The sequence below is a fragment of the Ciona robusta genome, chromosome 3 (genome assembly GCF_009617815.1).
Source record: "Ciona robusta chromosome 3, ASM961781v2".
In the NCBI taxonomy this organism is placed as follows: Eukaryota; Metazoa; Chordata; class Ascidiacea; order Phlebobranchia; family Cionidae; genus Ciona; species Ciona robusta.
Window position 1 is genome coordinate 9,053,223 of NC_143237.1, and position 23,521 is coordinate 9,076,743.

The 23,521-nt window shown below is 34.9% G+C and overlaps 6 protein-coding genes across 6 annotated transcripts; all 6 read right to left on the bottom strand.

Moving 5' to 3' along the window:
• Nucleotides 1-888: 888 nt before the first annotated feature.
• LOC149739008 (NAD-dependent protein deacetylase sirtuin-7-like) lies at nucleotides 889-4,952 on the bottom strand. The gene is made up of 9 exons (XM_089874951.1): nucleotides 4,686-4,952; nucleotides 4,219-4,350; nucleotides 3,922-4,102; nucleotides 3,353-3,522; nucleotides 2,868-3,019; nucleotides 2,460-2,576; nucleotides 2,076-2,158; nucleotides 1,833-1,899; nucleotides 889-1,694 (listed from the first exon to the last, which is right to left on the bottom strand). Exons 1-9 carry the CDS (start codon nucleotides 4,848-4,850, stop codon nucleotides 1,211-1,213), a joined length of 1,551 nt encoding a protein of 516 aa, XP_089731077.1. The 5' UTR covers nucleotides 4,851-4,952; the 3' UTR covers nucleotides 889-1,210.
• On the bottom strand, nucleotides 4,930-9,084 carry LOC149739009 (uncharacterized). Its single transcript, XM_089874961.1, has 8 exons — nucleotides 8,851-9,084; nucleotides 7,997-8,121; nucleotides 7,470-7,635; nucleotides 6,951-7,055; nucleotides 6,461-6,561; nucleotides 6,040-6,186; nucleotides 5,639-5,790; nucleotides 4,930-5,442 (listed from the first exon to the last, which is right to left on the bottom strand). Exons 1-8 carry the CDS (start codon nucleotides 9,017-9,019, stop codon nucleotides 5,304-5,306), a joined length of 1,104 nt encoding a protein of 367 aa, XP_089731087.1. The 5' UTR covers nucleotides 9,020-9,084; the 3' UTR covers nucleotides 4,930-5,303.
• Nucleotides 9,078-11,816, bottom strand: LOC149739010 (stress-70 protein, mitochondrial-like). The gene has a single exon (XM_089874948.1). The coding sequence runs from the start codon at nucleotides 11,731-11,733 to the stop codon at nucleotides 9,682-9,684; it is 2,052 nt and encodes a 683-aa protein (XP_089731074.1). The 5' UTR covers nucleotides 11,734-11,816; the 3' UTR covers nucleotides 9,078-9,681.
• A 284-nt stretch (nucleotides 11,817-12,100) lies between these two features.
• Nucleotides 12,101-14,188, bottom strand: LOC149739011 (beta-1,3-galactosyltransferase 5-like). Its single transcript, XM_089874959.1, has 4 exons — nucleotides 13,899-14,188; nucleotides 13,322-13,596; nucleotides 12,946-13,174; nucleotides 12,101-12,861 (listed from the first exon to the last, which is right to left on the bottom strand). Exons 1-4 carry the CDS (start codon nucleotides 13,967-13,969, stop codon nucleotides 12,282-12,284), a joined length of 1,155 nt encoding a protein of 384 aa, XP_089731085.1. The 5' UTR covers nucleotides 13,970-14,188; the 3' UTR covers nucleotides 12,101-12,281.
• Nucleotides 14,189-15,507: 1,319 nt separating this feature from the next.
• On the bottom strand, nucleotides 15,508-18,373 carry LOC149739012 (beta-1,3-galactosyltransferase 5-like). The gene is made up of 4 exons (XM_089874960.1): nucleotides 18,180-18,373; nucleotides 17,825-18,069; nucleotides 17,003-17,231; nucleotides 15,508-16,580 (listed from the first exon to the last, which is right to left on the bottom strand). The coding sequence occupies exons 1-4, from the start codon at nucleotides 18,239-18,241 to the stop codon at nucleotides 15,983-15,985; spliced, it is 1,134 nt and encodes a 377-aa protein (XP_089731086.1). The 5' UTR covers nucleotides 18,242-18,373; the 3' UTR covers nucleotides 15,508-15,982.
• A 216-nt stretch (nucleotides 18,374-18,589) lies between these two features.
• LOC149739013 (sialate O-acetylesterase-like) lies at nucleotides 18,590-23,284 on the bottom strand. The gene is made up of 9 exons (XM_089874949.1): nucleotides 23,124-23,284; nucleotides 22,732-23,066; nucleotides 22,443-22,581; nucleotides 21,673-21,853; nucleotides 21,401-21,516; nucleotides 20,995-21,128; nucleotides 20,566-20,726; nucleotides 19,857-20,046; nucleotides 18,590-19,523 (listed from the first exon to the last, which is right to left on the bottom strand). Exons 1-9 carry the CDS (start codon nucleotides 23,200-23,202, stop codon nucleotides 19,275-19,277), a joined length of 1,584 nt encoding a protein of 527 aa, XP_089731075.1. The 5' UTR covers nucleotides 23,203-23,284; the 3' UTR covers nucleotides 18,590-19,274.
• Nucleotides 23,285-23,521: the final 237 nt, after the last annotated feature.

Here is a 23,521-nt window from a genome sequence, read left to right on the forward strand (position 1 = left end):
AAAATGGAGGTTTATTCCGAGCAAACCGCGGATAAAACCGTCTTGTCCTGATAATGGATCAGGATTAGTCATCTACGATTTCGTGACTTTCGGGCCACCAGTGTTTATTTACTTACGCCGCTCATGAAGGCAATACGAAGCAGATTCCGTTTCCGTAATAACACAGCGGTTCGATGTGGGCTCGAGCGAACCTAAACTATCCGGCGCGCCAACCGGTCCGACAGACTTTGTGATGAATCATCGAGTACACGAACGCTATGAGCTTTTGTGGTTTCGATTCTACATTATATGATATTGCTAAATATCTTTTAATTTAATGTAATCCTTCCAATATGTTAAACGAAACCTACGACTTGCATAACAAGAACGCCAAGACACATTTATATAAATTGCTCTCTAGCAGTACCTTGCGGTAACTAACAAGGAAGTTAGACCAAACGAATAATTGCCCAGATTAGAATGATTAGAATTAAACATCAACACAATTTTTATATCAAAACAAAGCGCACTTCACATTCGCCTGGCAAAACTGATTTCGTTATCCCAGTACATTTGGTTAGGAATAACTCACCTACATAAGTAAAAATATTAAATACGCAAATAATATTTATATTGTGGCCACATTATAACTTGATCACATTTGCCCTGTGTTCAACAATTCTAGGTAAGAACGGTCTCTACTAACTTTGGTCATGAATGGTCTCAAACAATAGGTTTATTTCTCTACCATATTTGTCTGTGCAAACACTACATTTTGTTTAAATTTTCAAAAATGACGTTCAAAATAGTAGAAGAATTTTACTTTTTTTACTTTATGCAAGTGTTTCACCCTGGAATAAAATGAAGTTTTACTTCGAACAACTTTATCAGAAACAAGACCTTGGTATGTAACATGCATTTGTACTTAATTTATTTTATTAACAGTGATGTTGCGTAAAAAGTGTTCTAACACTGGTACATACAATAAAATAATTGCGAAACGAAAACAAGGAAATTGTTTTCACATACAACAAAGTGTATAAAACAACGGGGAATGGACAAGATTACAAAACACAGACCTTGAAGTGAGTATGAAACAAAAAATCAATCGTACATAAAAGACAATAGAAAAATTCAGAAAAGGAAAAAACTTTTTTTATTTAGGATAAAAAAATAAAATGCCATTAGTGAATGAATACAAAACACAGTAAAAGTAAAAGAGTTTTGAGGCTCATGATAATTTTCGTTTCCCTCTTTTCTTGAAACCATTCTTCTTATTAACTTTACTTCGATATCCTTTACCAAACCATGAGGGAGCCGGACTTACAACACATTGCTGACTAAGCGTTTGCTGTTCTACCTTAGATGACATATCTGCTACACTAACGACTGACTGCCCTGTGACTTGGGAGCTAGCACTGGGGTATTGGGAATGTGTTACAGCAGGAACGAGGTAGGGCTTTTCATCAAGGACATTTTCTCTATTGGTGTCGGACAAAAAATTGGGTGATTCTATTGGCTGCGGAATTAGGGCTGGACCTGGCCATGAAGCAGCTCTGTTTGCAGAACATACATGAGTATTAATGATGTTGCTTTGTTCTGACCGAGAGCTTTGATGAGCTGTTGAGATCGGGTAGGTGATGCTTGTTGTCGTAAACGTTGAAAGTTCATTTAGTTTTGGTTGCCTTGCTAAGCCCCACAAGGAATCTGTATGTCTATAAAGTTTACAACATAAAGGTTTTATACATAAAAGGTTTTTATACATACATTATTTTATACATTTAATCTGTACATGCAGGTTAAATACAGTATTAGACAAATATATTTAAGCAGAACAAAAATATGCAACTTACTGAAAATATACAGCAGGGACAATGGACAAATACAACATAACTATCTTCATTACTTCATCTACAGATCCTGAAATAAAATAAAAAGTTTTCAAAGCAAAAGCAAAGATACAAGTCCAACCCAAGCAAAGGAATTACAATAACAGATATAGGTATCTGTGTATACGGTTTATTTAATAGGCTTACAAAGCATATAACAATTTAAAATGTTTTACACGGTTGAAAAATAAAAACGGGAAAATATACCATTTATTTTTGAGGTAGCTTGGGAGTCTTTTGGAGTCCATTGCAAGTTTACAATGTACAGCTTTGGTCGATTTCTCTTTGTTCTTTACATTAAAAAAAGTTCAAAGTTGTGTGATAACCATTGTAGGATATTAAAAGTTGATTCATATGGCATTGCTAGTATAACATAATATGTACTTTTGATGTGTAACCTTAAATCAAAGCTGTGGCAAGTGTTTTAAAATATTTTACTTAACAAACAATAAAGATAGAAGTTTGTTAACCGGAAACTCTCTGTCACTGTCGGGTTAAACGAACACTAATGCTAACTGTAATTTAATATTACTAAACTTTGTAATATAGATTCTCTTCATTGTAATAATATGAAGTATGTAGTTGAACAACCTTTCAGTCAGCCACAGTTGCTTGTAAGATCTCAACACCTTAAGACTTGAACCAAGACACAAAATAAGGTCAGCATCATCTGCATTCGATTCAGCGCTTTCCCAGTTATGTGGCCATCTAAAATTAAAAAAAAAACTTGGATGAAAAATCCCATATGAAAGCAAAAATCTTCTAAAAAAACTTTTACTAAAAAAATTAGGTGTAACGAAAAGTGTCTAGTATGGATAACAAACTTATGTTGAAACGAGTAAAGAATAAAAGAGTTCGCAGGTAATTTTGATAATTTTAGTACAATTCGATGTTAGATACATAATTCTAAACAACTGGAATAACTCAAGTACTTTGCACAACTTAGGATCATGAACAAGAAAAATAAATTACTGGGAAATCTTGCAGAAATAATTGTACCTTGCATCACTACGTTCACCAAAATGAACAATCGTATCTTTCAAACCCTCGTTGCATTTATCGCATGTACGTCCTGTAGAATGTCTTCTTAACGCAGTATGTTCAGTGACGTCAAATAAACGATAATATGTAGCATCACAATTTGGACAAATCTGGAGTGGAAAGGTGTACCAAGTTAGTTTATGATTTTTTTATGTTTTTTTATATGTCTAAGTAGTACCATTTCTAACTACTTGTTTTATTTTCTATTTCGCACACCTGGTGCTCACTTAAAATTTGTATTCAACTTTGTGGGTAACTGCTTTCTGGACTTCTGACAATTTTTGTAATTAAGTGACAATGTGACAAAATACATTAGTTTGGAGTTTGGACACATAAAATACGAGAAGCATCACATTTTGAGTTTGGTATCTGGTATTTACAAACAATATGAGCACCCCTATGACTACTATGTTATGCTATATATTGGTATATAATATACTTACTTCACAAAACATGTTTCCATGCAGTTCTGATAATTTATCCGATGGCACCCCACTACGTACGTGAAGACCGTCACAGTTTTGGGAAACAACATGTTGAACAATGTGGTGCCTTACCAATGCTTCTATACACATATGAGTGAATGTGGGAACAGCACTCACCAAGTTTTGACCTAAAATGCAACAAATTTAGAAAAACTCATTATTTGTTTTGCTTTCTGTAGATTAGGTATTCAATATTACCACTTGTGGCGTTGTGGGGTTATTTTTACCTATTTTCTGCATAAATTAATATGTTCTATGTTAGGGTAATCAAATGGAAAATTAAATTCCTATGCTGAATTTTTGGAAGCAATCTAAAAAATCAAATAAAAAGGGCTAACAACTTGGTAAATATGAACACTGCCAATTGCAATTAATGCCTAATTTATCTCCCTCTTTGTGTACTGCACGTAGGCACCATAGAACAGGTGATAACATAAAATACAAGTCTGTAAACAGCTTTACACCAATGCAACTCACAACTTAAATTATTAAAAAAAATATTTTTTTTAACTGGTACACACACTTACATGAATTAACATCCTTTCCTGATTTAAGACGAGTCCAAACTCCATTTGTTCCTCTGTAGTCCGGTATGTTTGCTGCTGTGCTTATCCCAGCACCAGTGTAAACTACAGCATGCTTAGCAGTCTGAAGTGCTTTGGCCAAATCAATGCATTTTGCATGTAACGTGACTGGATCATCAAAAACCTGGAATAAATTAAATATAACATGAAGATTTTGCTTATAAGGTTTTTTGTGTATCTGAAATGGCAGTGACTACTTCCCACAAATAAATTTCTACTTCAAACAAATAAATTTCTTACTTCTTGTGAACGTTGCTTAAGCTTTGAGTAGCTGGAGGCTCTGGCACGTACAGCTTTCACCAGCGAACAGTGCTCATCCAGGAATTGCTTTTCATCTAAACTATGATGTCTTCGAGCTACCACCTCTCGAATCTGTACAGGAAGTATTTTTTTTTTAAACAGTAGTTACAACATCAATTTTAGTAACAAGACTTTTTATTAAAACAGTAGTAGCAAGTAATTAATACTTATAAACCAAAACTGCTAGTTTTTACAGCATTAAGAAGGTAGATACTGTGAACATTTTGAATAATGCTACTGCACCAAACCAAACTCTATTTATTAGGACAACTTCTACTTTTTTTCATATACAAATATATTATGCTATATATATATATAATTTTTCATATACAACAAATATATGCTATAGGCCTATATAATATACTGTTCATACAAATCTTTTGGACCATACACCATTCCATGTATACCTGCTTGGTTAGATCTCGTTTCGTCACCGTAGGAGCAAGTTTTCGAGGTCGCAAAGTACGGGGGGTGGCAACCTCATCCTCAACCTCTTTCTCTTCGTTGTCAGCGCCGATAAAAACATCGTCAGAACTTCCACACTCGGTTGCTGGCAAGAAGACGCTCTGCATGCTACAAGCATGGGTTGGTGTGGCCACTATTCAGCATAATGTATTGTTTAATGCTAATTGTTAACCTAACTCTTAACCATTCTACAAAATAAGGCATTAAGGTTAGAAGTTCGTAACAAAGTTAAGTTTTGACAGAAATAGATATAAAATATGCTAACGCTTAATGAAGTACAGTGTAAGTGCACAGTGGGGTAATACAACAAAGTTACACAGAAATTTGGTAAACAAAAGAACAAGTGCACGTTAAAATAACAGTAAACTTGGCAGATACCAACACAGATTTAAACAAAGAATAAAACAGTACATATACCGGTAAAACAATTTGCTAGTTCCAATACAGTGTATAACTAACAACACAGGCCAAGCTTTTAAACATGTAGGCATACAACTAGTCTTGGCAGCCACTACACATAACTAAACAGGAACATGTAGTAAAAATAAATAACATTAACATCATGTGCGTTGATGCACAGGATGGCTGGTCATTTCCTCTTGTTTATGATGCTTATATTGTGTGGTTTGCATGGAGAGCGGGCTGTCATGGCCGCTTGATTTCACAACTTCAAATGAAATTTTTGAAGTGGACTTTTTGCTGAAAAAAATAAAAAAATAGAGAAATTATGTATAATATATGCCTTTAAAAAAACAAAAAAAGTTAAAAAAACATTTTTTAATTAACCTATCAGAATTATTTTTATAAATTCCTTTTTCATGATAGACTATGACATTTTAAGATGAAAAATATGTACATAAAACAAACTAATAAATGGTGTTTAATTTCACCTCACCTTTCAGTAACAGACTTCTGGTTGGGTTTTCCAACTACAGGGAAATCCTTGGTGAGTTGTGATTTGGTCTCATTTGAATTTTGTTGATCTGTCATCATTGATTTGATGACCGGCTCACTTCGTTTCGAACCAAGTCCTGTGCCTTGAAACTCCTGTTTTAGGCGAAAAGATAAATACAATACTTTCGTTAGTATCTACTATAGTGAGTATCTACTGAAGACTGCTTTCAGAAGTCTTTTTATGTATTTGAACAATATACTATGTACAAACGTACAGTTAAGTTATGTGAAATGTGGTTTTGAAAATTGTGTCACTAAACCTTTAACAATTTTATCCCTAATACTTCGGTCGTGTCACAAAAAGGTTGAAAGAACTGTGTACATGTATCAAACATTACGTACTTGTGGGGGTAGGATTTGACTCTGGTAAATCTGACTTTGCGATCCTCGCAGACAAGTTTTAGACGAAGAATCATAAAGTTGGTGAGCCATCAACTGATCATGTGAATGAAGAGCAATCTTTTGCATCTTGGAAGCTCGTTTTCTCCACTGCATATGTGATGTAAACATTGTTATAAAGGTAACAACAGCATGTAAAACAGCAAGCAGCACAGATATACTGAACCATAGGCAAAATTTTAAGTTTTGAACAATTTCATACAAAACTAGTAAAAAATCACAAACTTAAGTTTTTAAACAGAAACTTTTAACAGAAAAGGGAGAGCAACTAGTTCTCCAAGTGATCTAGCAAAGTCAAAATTCTAACATACAAACATGAATAATTATATGCATGAGTCTAGGAGAGCAAGAATGTATATTTAACCTGAAAGAGGAAAAGTCTTCGCTCACAAGATTTGTGTCCGGAGGTTGCAGCAGACTGAAGAGGAGTTTCTCCAAGTTTATCTTCAATGCTGATCAGGACTCCTAAAAACATGTTTGCAGAAAGACTATTTTATGTTTAGGACAAAAAAATCAGCTTATGTCGTTAGACTCGTTATATGTCATTATTTAGCACGAACAATTAAAATTTTGCATATTATGTGTTTCAAGAGTCAAAATTACTTAAGTGATCATAGGCGATAAACCATCACCATGTGGATCAGGAATTCTTAAAATCTATGTTTTTAAACTATAGTTTTAATAGGTTAACAAAATTAATATAAATAAATGAATAAAACTGGTCTTATCTTCGCATGGTGGGGCATTAACAATCTTTATAACACCGATGTTCTGTTTTATACAGTTCGTGCCCGCTCACGACCATGTATGTAAATTTGTAACTGAATTTTTTTTGGATTTTTTCAATACATTACCTGCACCATGAGCAAGTAGTAAGTCAACACATTTATCCTGTCCACCAGCTGCAGCTACATGTAACGCATTCCGACCATATTTAGTGGTGGCAGTAATATCAACACCTGTGCAATAATATACATGAAACTCATGACAAGTTTTAATGAGATGTCCTCCTAGCATTCTATTGTTTTAAAATCAAAATTTAGTTAAAAGTGATAAAATTTAAATTTCAGATTCTAAATTTAGTTTGAGTAAATTTTATGCAATTCGCTAAATTATAGCCATGAAAAAAAGTGATTTATACTCTTTTAACGGCTTAACTGGTATGATAAAACGTAGTGTGTTTTTGATGTTTTGTCTGCCACCCTGCAACCCTGCAAGACTTCAACAGGAAATGAAACTTTCTGGATGGCAAATAAAACATCAGATATACATTACTTTTTTATACCGGATAAGCTGTTGAAAGAATAATTACATGTCTGGTAGCAAAAGTAACAGAATAGAGTGATTTAAATCACTTTATTCCACTATAATACCTGCTTCAATAAGTGCTTTCATCAGTCCCACGTTTCCTCTATGTGCAGCAATATACAAAGCAATTGCAGCTCGACCGAGAAACCATTCTCTTCTTGCTTGTGCTGTCATTTGTTCAGTGTTCGGATTCTTAAAATCACTGTCTGCAGTCACGCCCAATTTCAGGACCTAAATAATTACAGTCCTTTTGACAAAAATTTTTACACCATACTGTTTTAGTGTTTTGTTTCTACATTACATAACTTCAAATTAGAAAATACACAAAAATAAAAACTAAGGATAACAATAATATTTACAAACTATAGCTGTTGAAAAATGTTAAACAAATTGTTTAAGGGAACAACACTTTGTCATTATATTTAAAAAATTGTGGCAAACCAAAGCAAACAAGACTGAAATACATCTTCCAATTGGATACATAAGGACAAAATTTACTGATTATAACTTTTTTAAAAAAGTTAAAGAGAATATCACTAAGAACTACATCTGTTTAACATGAAGATAAATGATTCATAAACAAATGTCTTACATCAGGAATGTGACCTTTTGCACTTGCATGTATTAAAGAAGACCATGAAGCCCAAATCCTGAGAGTTAATCTTGCTCCTGATACAACATCATGGTGTTTCAATGTACTGTTGTCCTCCATATCACCTAGAAACATGAGAAAACCATCAAGTTCTGTGGCTGTGGTGGTAGATTAAACAGATTAAAAACGTTCCATGTTGGTAAAGAATCCTGCCACAATGTTATCTGCCACCCAATTTACCCACTAACCTCTTACCCCTAACTCCTATAACCACTGTACCCGAACTACTGCCACAACTAGCAATCTCTAACACAACCCACCAACGAACTACAGGATTCTTCACCAAGGCCAAAACTTTCATATCTCTAAGACTAAAAATATTTCTCTTTGGTTTTAATAAACTTAGGTAAGAAGAGCCCTATATAAAACTATACCCTATATAATATACACCTACCAGTACCGGTTTGCAAGAGTACAAATGATAAACCCAAGTCAAAAGAATAATCAATAGGCCTATATAATACTAAAACTAAATCAATAACAGAGCAATGCAACACTATGGTATACTCATTACAACCAAGTATTCAACAGTCAAGACTACAAACAACTTAATAACTTATATATATATCAACAGACTATGTTAACGAACTAATAGTAAACAATTGAAACTAGATTTCCGGTAGAAAATTTTTGTATATTGACTTTATTCCATGTTTGCCTGCGATTTTTTCGGCCGATGAGATTTTTAAATTTTACTAGAAAAGTAATTTGAACTTCAATTTTTAAGTATATTAGGTCACTTAGGTGTTGTAACAACAGCAGAAGAATAAACTAAATAACTATTACTAATATACCTTCATCTAAATACATTATTCTTTGCAAGTGTGTGGGTATGCCAGCAAGCAACTCTAACTTGATTTTCAATTCCTTAATATTGGTTGAGTTACAGACATCTTTGATTGGGAAAACTTCATTGGTTTCCACGGAATATACTTCAACAACGAAATGTCTGTTAGAGGCCATTTCAATGTGGTTTAATGCTTAGTTTTGTGTGTTTTCTAACCCCTATACAGACTGTTACCTCAATTACAGTTGAAAAGAGTTTACAAAATTGGCCAACATTAGATTTACAACAGTTGTGTGTTAAATTCTTATATTTTGTGGACTTATTGTGAACTAAGAGTAATTACCAATTTCTTGCAACAAAAAGTTTTTATACACTAAATACAATGAAACGTATTTCTGGTTTTGGCGTTGAATCAAATAAAATATAACCATGTACACAATACTACCACTGTTGCAAATTCGAATAGGAAAATATAATTTGGTGATTGTATTTTGTTTTGTGGATAATTTAATAGGTAGCGTGATACCATGACTTTTTCCTATAAACATGAGAACTACTTTGTATTTAAAACAAAGGTATAACTGTTCGAACAATTGAAACTTTAACAGTAAAAAGCAGCTTTAACACTATAGAATAAACCATTTGTGTGAGTGCACTTTTAAGTACAGGTGACAAATGAAAAAGTACACCCAAAGCAAAGCCAACATCCAACTTTTGCAATTGGTAAAAATTAAGTAATAGTTACAGGTTGTTTGATAGTTTGTACACCAAATGCCATGGTTAGCGTCATACAACATATTGGATCTCTTAAGTGGAAGAATTCTAAAAATAGTTTATTTTATTGCTGTTGCTTTTTTTGGTCATCTGATGAATCTGAAGAAGTTTCTTGCGAAGAACTTTCCGAGCTTCCTCCACTTTGTTCTTTCTCAGCAGCCATCTTTTTATACGCCATTTCAAAAAGTTTCAAGCTCTTTTGTTGCAAACCGGAGAAGCCTTCACGAATTACTTCAACCGACTGTGTGTCTTTGTTGGCAAGAATCTCACGCACTTTGGTGATCTCTTCCTTGATCTGCTCACACTCGTCCTGTGGAAGTTGATCTTTGAACTCTTCCATTTTGGTCTCTGTGTCATGGATAACGTTTTCTGCTTGATTGACAATTTCAACTTTTTCTTTTCTCTGTTTATCTTCCTCCGCATACTCTTCTGCTCGTTTGATCATGTTTTCAATTTCATCCTTGCTAAGTCCTCCTGATGATTGGATTACAATCTGCTGTTCTCTTCCAGTTCCCTTGTCTTTGGCAGACACATTCACAATGCCGTTGGCATCGATATCAAAAGTAACCTCAACTTGGGGGACACCACGGGGTGCTGGTGGAATACCGACGAGTTGGAATTGTCCGAGCATTTTGTTGTCAAGAGCCATTTCTCTTTCACCTTGATGGACTTTAATTTCTACTTGCGTTTGACCATCAGCAGCGGTGCTAAAGACCTGGCTTTTTTTAGTTGGAATTGTAGTGTTACGTGTGATCAATTTAGTAAAAACGCCGCCGAGAGTTTCAATACCAAGGGACAGAGGTGTCACATCAAGTAGAAGGACATCCGTAACATTTCCAGCAAGCACACCACCTTGGATGGCAGCTCCCATTGCTACAGCTTCATCAGGATTCACGGCCTTGCTGGCTTGCTTTCCAAATATAGATTGAACAGTGGATTGAACCTTAGGCATCCTGGTCATGCCACCAACAAGAATAATTTCACCAATGTCACTCTTGGACACTTCTGCATCTTGAATGGCCTTTTCACACGGTTGCACAGTACGTTTGATCAATCCACCAACAAGTTGTTCCAACTGGGATCTCGACATTTTCAAATTCATGTGTTTTGGGCCGCTTGCATCCATGGTAAGGTATGGTAAGTTGATATCAGTTTGTAACGACGATGAGAGTTCCATTTTCGCTTTTTCAGCTGCTTCCTTTACCCTCTGAATCGCCATTTTGTCTTTCTTTAAATCCACACCTTGATCACGTAAAAACTCTTTCACCAAATGCTCTACAAGAACATTGTCAAAATCTTCACCTCCAAGAAGAGTATCTCCATTTGTTGACTTTACTTCAAACACACCCTTCTGAATTTCAAGCAATGAAATATCGAAGGTACCACCACCAAGGTCGTACACGGCTATAATTTTATCTTCTGACTTATCCATGCCATAAGCAAGGGCAGCCGCTGTAGGTTCATTGATAACACGTAGAACATTCAACCCAGAAATCTGGCCGGCATCCTTCGTAGCTTGACGTTGAGAATCATTAAAGTAAGCCGGAACTGTTACCACTGCGTTTTTGACTGGTTGATTAAGGTAACTCTCTGCAGTCTCCTTCATTTTTGTTAAAACAAAGGCGCCGATCTGCGATGGAGAATAACGCTTGCCATCTGTTCCTTCAACCCAAGCATCGCCGTTAGTTGCTTTGACAATTTTAAAAGTAGAGGTTTTTAATTCTTTTTGTATTTCGGCATCATCAAATCGTCTACCAATAAGACGCTTGGTTGCATAAAATGTATTACCGGGATTGGTCACTGCTTGTCTTCTAGCTGGTGTGCCTGCAAGTCGCTCTCCTTCTGGGGTAAACGCAATTACAGATGGAGTGGTTCGAGATCCTTCCGCATTTTCAAGTACTTTCGCTTGTTTCCCGTCCATCACAGCAACACATGAATTGGTCGTTCCAAGATCAATTCCAACAACAGCTCCTCGCACTGCTTCGGATGCAAAGGAGCGGCCGATAAAACGATTCGGCAATGTTGCATTATGTGGTTGAACGTGATAACCTCTGTGGAGACCTTGAACTAACTTTTTATGTTGCAGGCGCACAGACCGACAAACTGTATTCAGCATTTTTATTGAAAATAATTAATAAAGCAAGCACGAAGAAACCTACACAATATTCTGCGTCAAGAATTTACAGTTTAAAAAATACGAATAAAATAACGAGACTAAACTAATAATCGATTTTTAAAGTATAACCCTCAATGTTACACAACCCACGATACAAAATACTGCACAGTTAAGCTCTTCTACCACACGTAAATACCTGTACACGTGAAACACAACATAGCAACAAGCTTGCGAAACTGGGACATCATTCTCGACCTTTCGTTCTTTACGAAAACGTGCGAAATGACGCAACATCCTTTCAACTTTATTGTCATAGAAATCACATTAAACAAAACCACTAAAAAAAACAAAGCGATTAAAATCAAACTTAAAGCTTAAATATATATTTTACTATGAAGGGGTGATTATTTTAGAGTTATTTAAAACGACACAAAAAGAACAATCATTTGAAAGGACGTAGTTTACTTATATTTCCACCTAATCTCGAATATGTGTGTTGTAGACAAAAAATATTTGACCGCTTGCACAGTTGGTTATTGTGAACAACATCAACACCAGTGTATTTTGAAGACTTCTAATTTGTTAATCATTGAGAGGTGCACCCTCTGCATATTTTGTTTTCTGTATTCCAAAGTCGTTAGAGATGTTTGATAATGCTGTGCGAAACGATATTTGTGTCCCACAATGTTACTATCGCCTCTGCCAAGTCGGTCTCTTACTATCCCAGTAAACCAAACATCCTCAGCTCTCAACATTCCATGATCGCAGGTTAAATCGTAAATATCTTTAGCTAAAGCCATAGGTATTACATACATTGGGCCCAAGCAGAACGTAGGAAATGTGCTTGGCGCATACTCTTCGATTGAGACGTAATTTTTATCATTTATTCCGCGCTGCGGTACATCTCGGACACGATGCTCCTCCCCGCATATAATTGGAAATTGTTCAAATGAATTCTTTTCTCTTCCGTTTTCATGCGCCAAAACCTCGTTCAAAATGTCATTAAGATTTTTTGATAACTCAAAGAAATCAACCGCTACGTCATCGTCAGTTTTGCTTATGAAAATTTGCGTTGTGAGGTTCTCACTAGCCCATTGTAGTAGCGCAAGTGTCTTATATACCAAATTCCTATCAATATAAGTTATTTGAGTTATGTACGTGTTAAATATGTACCAACAACGGAATACTAAATACTGTCTTATTGATACATACAGGTATGTATCCGGGTAGTCGTAGAACAACACATCTCCGTGTTTTTCTGACTCTTTTATAATCTTCAAGTTCGTATTCTCGTCAGTTGATTTTCCGACAACGAAGACATGTTTTATAGAAAGACCGTTCACAAATGAAATCGAACCCGAGGTTTCTCTGATTATTTGCCTTGCGAAGAAGTTTGGTGCAGATGATACAACGAAGTTCACAAGCGAGACGGTAGTACTTTCTGTAAAATGTAAGAAACTGATATTATATATAGAATGTTATTCGCAGAATATTATACGCACTTTGATAAAAAGTGCAACATGCGCAATCACCATCTATAATGGGCTTAAACTTTATACAGGCTACAGCAGTTAATAAAGTGGTTTACCTTTCAGTGTCATGCATTTTATTTCTTTGTTAGTACTGTTTAATTTTTGCTCAGTCGGCTCAGTTATATAGGAGAACTTTTTCTTGCATATTGGTGTATGAGTGGAGAATGATTTGATAGTTTCTGTTGTTGTTTCAACATGCAAGACTTCTGACCCGATATTAAAAGGTTTTAAACGCCCGTTATGCATTCCCGCCTCTTTGGGTTTTGTTTTTATGGCCAATGGACACAACGTTTTTAATTCTGTAGATTTCGGTTGCGAAACAAATTTGTACCTTGAATAAAACAAGAACTGGTTAAGCAAGAGAGCGTAAATGTAATGAATATGTCGCCTATAGATAATAATATATGAATATACATACGACTCAGCACAAACAACTAATAGCGACATTGTTCATTTTACAAATAGAAAAATGAGTCAATGTTGACACGAGGTTATATAGGTATATCAGCCACTTGTTTATCTGGTAATGTCATGAAAACAGTTCAAAAACTCTTTTCACAGCAGATATAGACATTCATTCCACTTGCTAATCACAACCATACATATTACCATACACATCAACTTTTTACTTACCGCCATATGAATTGAAATAATATTAGAACAAAACATCCTATTAACACAAATTTACGAAGGTGTATTCTCATATTTTTAATTGGTCTGGTCTTGTTTGGTATATGCTGCTTGCTTCTGTCTTTCTTATTACTAAACGAGCCGAAATGCAAAATGACATCTTCAGGAAATACCTCCACGATGCATATCTATACAATATTAACCAAGGCGTTGTAGTTAAATGACAGCATAATTCATTAATGGTGTGCTTCGAAATAGACAAACATTTCTACGTCCTTGATAACCCGACGGACGCCTGACGAAGACATGCGATAAAACCAACAAAACACAAGTCAAGGTAAAAGTTTAATTGTAAATAAGTAATTGTAAATAAGTTTTTACCATGGTGATAAACATAATATTACAGTGGTTTTATAAAGCTTATCGTTGTTATATTTGCCACGCAAATTTGTAATAAAAAATAGTAAATTATTTTTTATACTGAATATGAATGAAGAAAAGCAGAGGCGATTTAATTTCTTGAGCACACAATAGGCCCGCATGCCCCCCCATCTATTAGCGACCTCGGCCTAAAATAGATATAGGCTTTACAGGCTAATATACAAACATATTAATGATAAATAAGTTACATTCACTGGCAAAGTGGCAACTATATAATATAAATGTGTTGCAATGGTATATTATCGCCAGTCCTTAAATCTTTACATATTTACATTGCATTGTTATTATTAAAAAAGTTATGTTTTAAAGAGATAAGCATATGTGATAACCATTGTATAGTAAAATTTGTGTCCTATTAAAAAAAGCAAGGAGCTCAGAAATATGTTTTACTGCGCAGGCAGGGTTGATTGTTTCGGGTATTTAAAACGACGTGAAGTATATAATCATTTAAAAGTATGTATGTTTACCACTTTATTGGAACAAATACTTATATTGTTCCACATCATCTCGGATATGTGTGTATGTTGTCGACTATTTAATATATAATATGGTGGGGGAAGATGGGACACCTTTTCATTCTATTTTCAATTGCCTATTTTTTAATTGGTCTGGCCTTATTTCGTATATGCTAATTACTTCTTTCTTCCTTTTTACTAAACTAGCCGAAATACAAAATCAAATCTTCAGGAAATGCCGCATGCTAATGTATATACTTATACAACCCACGGGGTCGTTGACAACCTAATTTATAAAATAACTGCCTCGAAATAGACAAACATTTCTGGGTCCTTGATATATAAAACGCCGCCTGACGAAGTCATGCGATAAAACCAACAAAACACAAGTCAAGGTAATAGTTTTAATTGTATATGTGCTACGGAGCACAGTTGGTAAGCGCGCCTGCCTCCAACCCAGAAGTAATGGGTTCGAGGCTCGCCACCGCTACCATTGTGGGCGGACACTTAACGGCAAACCCAGTGGTCACTAACGGGCTTTCCAAATTACCTTCCAAATACACATAAAAAAAAAGAAAAAAAAAACACAAAGTAACATACTCGTTAAGCTGGTACGAGGTGTATAAAAGAGATCACCCGTGTGTTATAACGACTGTCGTTTTTCGGCCACGCGAGGATAAAGTAAGATTTCAATATGGTGATGAAGGTATAATATTACAGTGATTTTAAAAGTTTATTGTGATTATGCTTCCCACGTAAAACAGCGAAGTATAATCATAAATATATATACATATATACTAAACTTAAATAAAGAAAATCAGAAGAGATTTAATTTCTTGATGTGCGCACAATGCTGAACCAGCACATCATGCCCCGATCTATAAGCGGCCTCGTCGACCTAACGTAGATGTAGGCTTTACTGGCTAATACGCAAGGATAATAATGGTAAATAAGTTTCGCTGTTAAAGTGGCAACTATAGCATGGGGAAGTGGGAATGGATTTTCCCTCTCTTTTCTCGACCCATTGGTAGTAAACAAGGAACGTTCAAAGTAACATAAATCCGAATTCTTATGACTTCCATAGACCATTGTTAATTGTTTAAAACACGATCAGATTTGATTTGGTTATTATTGCTAAAAGCGTCCCATCTCCCCCCACCCTGCTATATAAAAAGTGTTGTTATGGTATTCTTAACAATATGGTATTTTATAATGTTTTAAACCATCAATCATTGACTTGTAAGCATTGCGTATTGCCCATTCCCTGTATTCAAACGAAGTTTCAGATGTTTGATAGTGCTGTGCGAAAGGATATTTGTGTCTCACAATGTTACTTTCACCTTTGCCAATTCTCTCACGCACTACCCCAGTAAACCAAACGTCTTCGTTTGTCAACATTTTATCATCACCTGTCAATCCGTAAATGCGTGAAGCCATAGTCACTGGCACCACGTACATTGGGCCACCACAATGAGTAGGGTATGTGCTCGCCGCATATTCTTCGATTGAGGCGTAATTTTTGTTGTGTATATCGCGCAGTGGTCTTTCTCCTGTTTTATACGTCACCCCACAAATAACTGGAACATTTTCGAAAATGTTTTTACGTCTCTCATGCTCATCTGTGCTAGCCGTTACATTTTGTACCACTTCGTCCAAAATTTCTTCTAAATTTCTTGATAACTGGAAGAAATCAACCGCTACGTCATCGTCAGTTTTGCTGATGATAGTTTGCATTGATAGGTTCTCACTGGCCCATTGTAGCAGAGCAAGTGTCTTGTACACCAAATTCCTATCAATGTGAATAGCCAGTTATATATTTGTATATATAATAAATGTTTGTATAGTTTTGGTAGAGTGGGGTAAGATGGGACATAGTTGCATATTTTTTTTGTTCTATTTGGTTGCAAACAAAGCATATTTACAAAATCAAACCACTGGAGCCCAGCGATTGTATAGAAAGCGTTGTCAAATGCTTAGAACTAGGATTTAGCAAAGTCTCGTTATTGTTTTAAGCAGAAGGGAATATGGAATGTAATGTGCTATTGCAAAATCCATCTTACCCCGACCTATTATATAGTCGATAATCTATCTCAGGTTATGTGTTTTCATTACTTATAGAGGGTGGTATTTGCTACAAGCCGAGCGTGTGCAATGGGGAGATAGATAGTTACACATTGTTCGTCACATTTACACCCCTATTATATGACATACAAGTAGTTATCCGGGTAGTCGTAGAACAACACATCTCCGTGCTCTTCAGACTCATTTATAATCTTCAAGTTCGTATTCTCATCAGTTGATTTTCCGACAACGAAGACATGTTTTATAGAAAGACCGTTCACAAATGAAATCGAACCCGAGGTTTCTCTGATTATTTGCCTTGCGAAGAAGTTTGGTGCAGATGATACAACGAAGTTCACAAGCGAGACGGTAGTACTTTCTGTAAATATATAGTAGCTTAATTATGGTATCCTTTCTCATATCAAATGTTAGCGTAGCGTTTGACTGTGCTGGCACAGATTTAATAATGTAGCGTGTTTAGATTGTATGTAATGCATAAAGCTTGTATACATTAAACGGTTGCGTACTTGCGTTTTACGATAACGCAGTTAAATGTGCCGCGCGTTTCCTGCTGTGACATATAGCAATGCTTGCATATAAAAATTCGATACTAGTATATTAATTTGTAAGATTATGCGAGAACGGAAATAATACGGCAGTCCGCTATTCTGGGCATAAGCGACATATATGTGCCTTTATATATTTAGTTAGATATTGATAAACCACGCCCTTACAACTTGCGCTAAGCAGTCAGCCGTTTGGAGTTAACAAATAATATTTACAGAAATATATCTAACCGTAGCCACGCGACTCTAAAAAAGTTAATTGTTCAATACACATCATAAAATACTAATTTTAACAGTGTTCATTTTACCTCACAGTACCATAAATTGAATGAATAAATGAACACACTGCCAGGCCAGGAGTAAAACACAAATGAAGAAAAAATGTTTCAGTAAATGTCTCATTTACCTTTTAACTTCAAACATCTGGTGTCGTTGATGTTGCCATGATGTTTTGGCTCAGTAGGTTGTGTTAAGTATCGAAATTTCTTTTTACGCGACTGTATTATAGTTGGTGAAATTGTGGTAAAAACCTCTGTCGTAGTTTCTGGACGGAAAGTCTTGATTTTCTGCTGTACTGTGTTTCTTTTATGTACCAACAATCCCATTCCCTTTATTGTTCTTTTCAGCGCTGAATTCAACCAGATAGCGCACCTTCAAAAAACAATTTATTGCAACCAACATAAAGCGAACTTCATAAGTATATACATCATATAACCTTATAGCAAGTAGTTTCTTCTTTACACTGTTACGTATACACTTACCAAGCCATTTGAAATATTATCAGTGACAACGATATTAAAAACGTTGATTTGAATAATCCCATTCTCTGCCTTTACTCGCTTGATGTATAATTGTTTGTGTGATACGAGACGCTGAACTTGAGACAATATAATGACACACGGGCATACAATATACTCGGCTCAACACTAGAAAAATAATACACCACGTTTTAATTATAACCACAATCGTATAATATTATGGTAACCGCACAGCGAGAATTGTCGGCATTATCCACAACACAAGGGCGGATGCGGCGGAAGCAGGTCCTTTGTGCTATTGTCTGCTAAAGTCTAGCAACTAGCGATGTGAGATATGCTAGTTGCGTTTTGTGTGTTCCAAACTTGCCGCTAAGTCTAATTCACTCCTGGATTGTGGCTAACCAAGCAGTAACTGGTTTGTCGAATATTTATTACCACGGTTATTAACACAACGGCTATACTGATGCAATATACAAGCGCTACAGAAATAACTCCAACGCCTAGCCACGAACAGTGACTCGGAACTGCCCGTTTTTTGAAAATTAGACGCAAACTATAGCCGACAACATCACACCAATGTAAAAACAAGAGTGATTATTTTACAATATTTTGCCTTGCTTGGTCTCTAATTATTTTACATTTAAAAATCTTAATCACTAAAAAAGTTGTATTTTTTAGAACTTTTTTTCTTACATTTCTGTATTTTAATATTTTTAAATCGCATACGTGCGTGTAACGTTTCAGCATAAGCGCGGTTTCAATAATGTACATTGACAAACGGCGATTGTAAGAAATTGCTCATCAAACAAATAAAGGGAATTTTTTCGTTACGACGTTTGGTTTGCCAAGTGGCGTGGTGATGTAAAAATCGTTCGTAACATATTTTCTGTTAAAACCTTAAAGTTGAAGAAATGTATTTCGATTAGGTAAAATAATAAAGGAGATTGGGACAGTTTGCGAAATAAGTAAAGTACAAAAAGTATTTAACAGCAAGCGCGTTATTGTAAAATTGCTAAAAATTCTGCGTCAGTAACATATAAAAATAAAGAACAAAATTTCATAGCTGGTTTCAAGTGAAAAAAAACTCAATAAATACAGTTATAATATGACTGGTAAAAAGAACGGGGGTGCTGGAAGACCATTGTTATTGTAAACCGAGCATTGCTTGAATTTGCAAGGGGCAAGCGCCCACGCATAACGAACAAATTGTGCTGGCACTCCAATATTTCTGCATTTCTGCGCATCAAGTGTAATCGTGTGATTTGTATGAGCAGAAATTGGAGCCCATTTCCAAACTAGAGATGGATATGGGTCTGCTAGTTTGCACTTGGTTTGGTCACAACACACCTGTCAAATAATTGGGTTGCAGTTTGTATTTATCTTTCTTTCACATATCCCTTCAGTGATAATGCTTGTTTGAAACATATGCTCGCATTTTCGCAGTGGTTGGAGGACTTACCTCGTAAATTCAGATACTAGATTCAGAGTTTTATTATGCAAACATTGGGGATGTCTTTGAGCTAGACACTTGGCCACTAATGGCTACAGTGATGTTTCAGACATACAAAAAATTAGCCAAATGCCTCGTCATCTAATTAGTGACGCGCATGAATGGATTAACTACAGTTGTTAAAAAAGCATACAAATTAAAAATACACTTAGGCTTATTTGATATTTTACCTCAAAATTTCCTTTCTCTTGCACAATGAGGTGTTGGGTGGTTGGGTATTGAAGCAAAATTTTCGATTTTCCATAACTTCTAACAGAACTTGGAAGTGGACCTTCTGAATTAACATTATGGCCGTATGCAACTTTTAAAGAGCCGAGTAAAAGGCGTTGAGCTACATCTTGTTTATCACGAGGGTGGATACTGACAACGTAAAAGAGGCTTAAAAAGTTTAATACACTGTAGTTGCACTACAACATATTCAATAATATATATGGAATATTTTTGTTGCTTCGATTGGGAATAATATTAGTAGCAGGAACACACAACTCCAGAAAAAATCAAAACATTATTGTTATATTTTGTAACGCAGCAGTTAATGGACATTGTTTTATATAAGTTGACCCTTATTGGTTGTTAAAATTGTTAACCACATATAAAACAAAAAAATCAAAAAAATAATTACCCACAAAGTTAAATAGGTATATGAAACAGAACACTTTTAACGAATGCCTTTGTCCGATGAACAAGTTTTATTTACTGAAACAGTATAAAATAATAAAACATTTGTACTTTTTTTTTCGCAAATATTTTATTCTAATATGGGGAAATACAGAAAAAAACAAATTAGGAAAATAAAATGACATTCGACAAAACAGGCTGTGAATAAAACTAATATACACCATTTATTGGTAAAACATTGGCCACTGTATGATATAGTACCTTTCCAACGGAGATGTTAGATCAGGAAGATCCATGGTAACAGCCATGAATGTATTTGGCATTACTTTGTTTGGAACATAACCATAGTCAGCAGTTTGGTGCCATCTTATCAATGGAAATTTCCCATCATTAGGGATACTGTCAATACCAACTGCTGACAACTGAAAAAAGTAATTTAAATATTGATTTTCTGTAACATGTAGAACTGTGCATAAGTTGTTTTTTTTGCAAAATATGTAAGTAAACCTTTTAGGTGGGTTTAAAACTTTGTATTGATTGCTTATACATAACATATGCATATATTGGTGTACGGGAATTTAGTTTACACAGTCTGACTGTACATCAAACTCTCATCTGCAAATACAGATTGATAGGGAACTGAATACAGTCTATTTGTTGTGACTTAATACAATTGACCAAGCAAGGTACCTGAACAAATCCAAAGGGAAATTGTTTGTGTGTGTTTTCATTGGTACCTTCATACCATTTCAGTCTCCAATCCCTTATCATGGCAGGGAATGAACACAAGTAATGTTCGTTGTGATATTCTGTGTTGGATTCGCCTACAGTAAGAAAAAGGGAATTGGCGATCTGGCTCATTGGAAGAGGTTGCCTCTAGACTAGAGGATACAGGTTCGAAGCTTGGCGCATCGTTATAACTAACACTGTTTGAAATTACATGGCACCTTAACCACCATGCAAAAAATTAATCCATTTCAATTTTCAATATCCGTGTTTAGTTACATTATAACCAAAAAAATTAACCATTTTAAAGTAGCCTATGTGTACATAGTCAGTAAAATATTTTAAATGGGAGAAAGATGGAAGTTTTTACCTTGGTACCAAATAACCCCTTTAATTGTCATGTTCAACAAAGGGTGTATCATCACATTCCACAATATAGAGTTAACAAATGGGAATGCTGCATTTTTGATCTTGTTAATATCTGTTCTAAAAGAGCAATTACTTTTTAATACAAAGAGTTTTAGTCAAGTAACTTGCATTAAAGTAATGAGCCAATCCTGGCCTAAATCATAGAACCCATGGCAAGTCATGCCACGGCACATCACCCACATATAATAGAAGTAGATTGCATATTTCTCTTACAAGTTTGGTTTAAACAAGCCACATGTTTTCAATGCATCCGGTGAAGACCAAGGCTCTATTGCACTGCCAATATAAGCAGATGATATTAGGCCTATAGGAACATCCAACACCTCATACAATTTCTTTCCATAAAACCAGCAAACAGCTGAAAAGTAAGTCCATGGCGGTCCAACCAAAGTTTCTGTACAAAAAAATTGGTCAATGATTTTTTAAATGAAGGCATTAGCATACAGTTACTTAAAAAACTAGGTGCGGCAACACAAAAATTAACAGTAACCCAAACTAGTAAAAATTTTTAGAAAGTTTAACAAATTGGTGCTTTTATACTACTTTTATATTAGTATAAATTTTTAGCAAAATGTAACGAATCGGTGCTTTATATTATTGTACACTCTGTATCATCAATTTTAACCGACAAGCCAGAAACATTTTTAACCAAAGTTTCTGTACAAAGGTAGTTGTTGAAGGCGTTAACTGGGTGTGGCAGCATTTTTATAAACAAATAAACTTACAATTTATAGTGACCTAAAGTTTCAGTAAAAAATACTGTAACAATTATTTAAACTGATAGTGTAACTAATCAGTGTGTATATTTTACAAATTGAAACAACAAATTAAACCAATTGAAAAAATACATTTCAACATACGATTGGAATTCAAGAAAATCAGATTTACAAAAAAATGGTTCTGTGGACAAGAGGGTTTGGGAAAGAGAAACACTGATCTCACTTCCACTACTATATTTCCTAACTCTACATAAAAATCAATACCTGCTGAAGGAATTGACCATCGTTGTATGACAGACACAAGGTCATAAAGTGGAAACAAATACTCAACACTGCCAACTGTTAAAAGTCGTATTTTATCATAATTTGACGCTGCTTTCAATTCTTCAGTCAGATTAAATGCCTAAAAAAGAAGTAAATCAAGTTTGAAAATAAATTGTCATATTAAAAACCACATAATGTTCAGTTATAACAGCACAAGTGTCATTTTATTTAGACTGAATTATTCAAATAGTAACCGTTGTAGAAATATACTTTAGATTATTTTACTCACCATTGAAACAGTGAATTGCATATTACTCTGCCCACTACAAACCCAAACATCACCAAATAGAACATCCTTTAATTCTATCCAAGTTAATAATCCATAAAACTCATGATAGACTTTTATTGAAAACGGCCCCCCAGCTTTGTAGGGTGGCAGAATAAAGTTCCAAACAAAAGCTTTATTTGGGCCAACTCTTACAGTTGTTGTGTAATTAGTACCAGAAATAGATAATGTCATATTTGCACCCAGCATGCCATAGCCCCATATGTTAGCACGGTGTGGTTCACGCTGCAGAACCATTTTGTTTTGATAATAAGAAGCAAATCGAAACCAGTTGTCATCTGGAGTAAATTAAAACATGAGCAGTTGTAGCAACAATGCTAAAATAGGAAACCTACCATTTCCTTTAACTGTTATATCCTTTCCCTGTGTATAGGTTGTCATACAACAGAATAAACACAGCAGAAACACTTTCATGCCTAAACCTTCTACCTACATGCATTAGGAAGAATTCTAAAAAAAGAAAAAAGTTTTGGTAAGTTTTTCAACATTACTTTAAAAATAGTGTAAGAATTTTGGGATAACCCACAAGGATAACTAAATGGCTTTTTAAATAAAAGCTGACCTTCAGGATAAAAAATTCAGAAATTAACCATTTTTAAAGTACAGATGTATTTTTAACATTAATAAATAAAATTCTTTTATACTTTAAATGACACGACAGATAATAAAATTATGCAACTGAAGCAAAGAAATCCCAGAAGATAATAACTTTGTTTTGTAATATTGCTACAAA

Bases quoted from the DNA above. Each gene is read 5' to 3' on its own strand.
- LOC149739009 (XM_089874961.1), bottom strand. From the start codon at position 9,019: ATGGCCTCTAACAGACATTTCGTTGTTGAAGTATATTCCGTGGAAACC. The intron at 6,562-6,950 runs GTAATGTATTGA...ACATGTTTTTAG, and splicing joins ACTACTTGCTCATGGTGCAG to GAGTCCTGATCAGCATTGAA. The intron at 5,443-5,638 runs GTGAGGTGAAAT...TATTTTTTTCAG, and splicing joins CAGAAGTCTGTTACTGAAAG to CAAAAAGTCCACTTCAAAAA.
- LOC149739013 (XM_089874949.1), bottom strand. From the start codon at position 23,202: ATGAAAGTGTTTCTGCTGTGTTTATTCTGTTGTATGACAACCTATACA. The intron at 23,067-23,123 runs GTAGGTTTCCTA...AATTTACTCCAG, and splicing joins TATAACAGTTAAAGGAAATG to ATGACAACTGGTTTCGATTT. The intron at 21,517-21,672 runs GTAAGAGAAATA...TTGCTCTTTTAG, and splicing joins GGCTTGTTTAAACCAAACTT to AACAGATATTAACAAGATCA.
- LOC149739012 (XM_089874960.1), bottom strand. From the start codon at position 18,241: ATGGGATTATTCAAATCAACGTTTTTAATATCGTTGTCACTGATAATA. The intron at 18,070-18,179 runs GTAAGTGTATAC...TGTTTTTTGAAG, and splicing joins ATAATATTTCAAATGGCTTG to GTGCGCTATCTGGTTGAATT. The intron at 17,232-17,824 runs GTAAATGAGACA...ATATATTTACAG, and splicing joins CAGATGTTTGAAGTTAAAAG to AAAGTACTACCGTCTCGCTT.
- LOC149739010 (XM_089874948.1), bottom strand. From the start codon at position 11,733: ATGCTGAATACAGTTTGTCGGTCTGTGCGCCTGCAACATAAAAAGTTA.
- LOC149739011 (XM_089874959.1), bottom strand. From the start codon at position 13,969: ATGAGAATACACCTTCGTAAATTTGTGTTAATAGGATGTTTTGTTCTA. The intron at 13,597-13,898 runs GTAAGTAAAAAG...GTTTTATTCAAG, and splicing joins TTATTTCAATTCATATGGCG to GTACAAATTTGTTTCGCAAC. The intron at 12,862-12,945 runs GTATGTATCAAT...TTATATTGATAG, and splicing joins GACTACCCGGATACATACCT to GAATTTGGTATATAAGACAC.
- LOC149739008 (XM_089874951.1), bottom strand. From the start codon at position 4,850: ATGCAGAGCGTCTTCTTGCCAGCAACCGAGTGTGGAAGTTCTGACGAT. The intron at 3,523-3,921 runs GTAAGTGTGTGT...GTTGCATTTTAG, and splicing joins AGGAAAGGATGTTAATTCAT to GTCAAAACTTGGTGAGTGCT. The intron at 1,900-2,075 runs GTATATTTTCCC...ATTTTATTTCAG, and splicing joins AGCTACCTCAAAAATAAATG to GATCTGTAGATGAAGTAATG.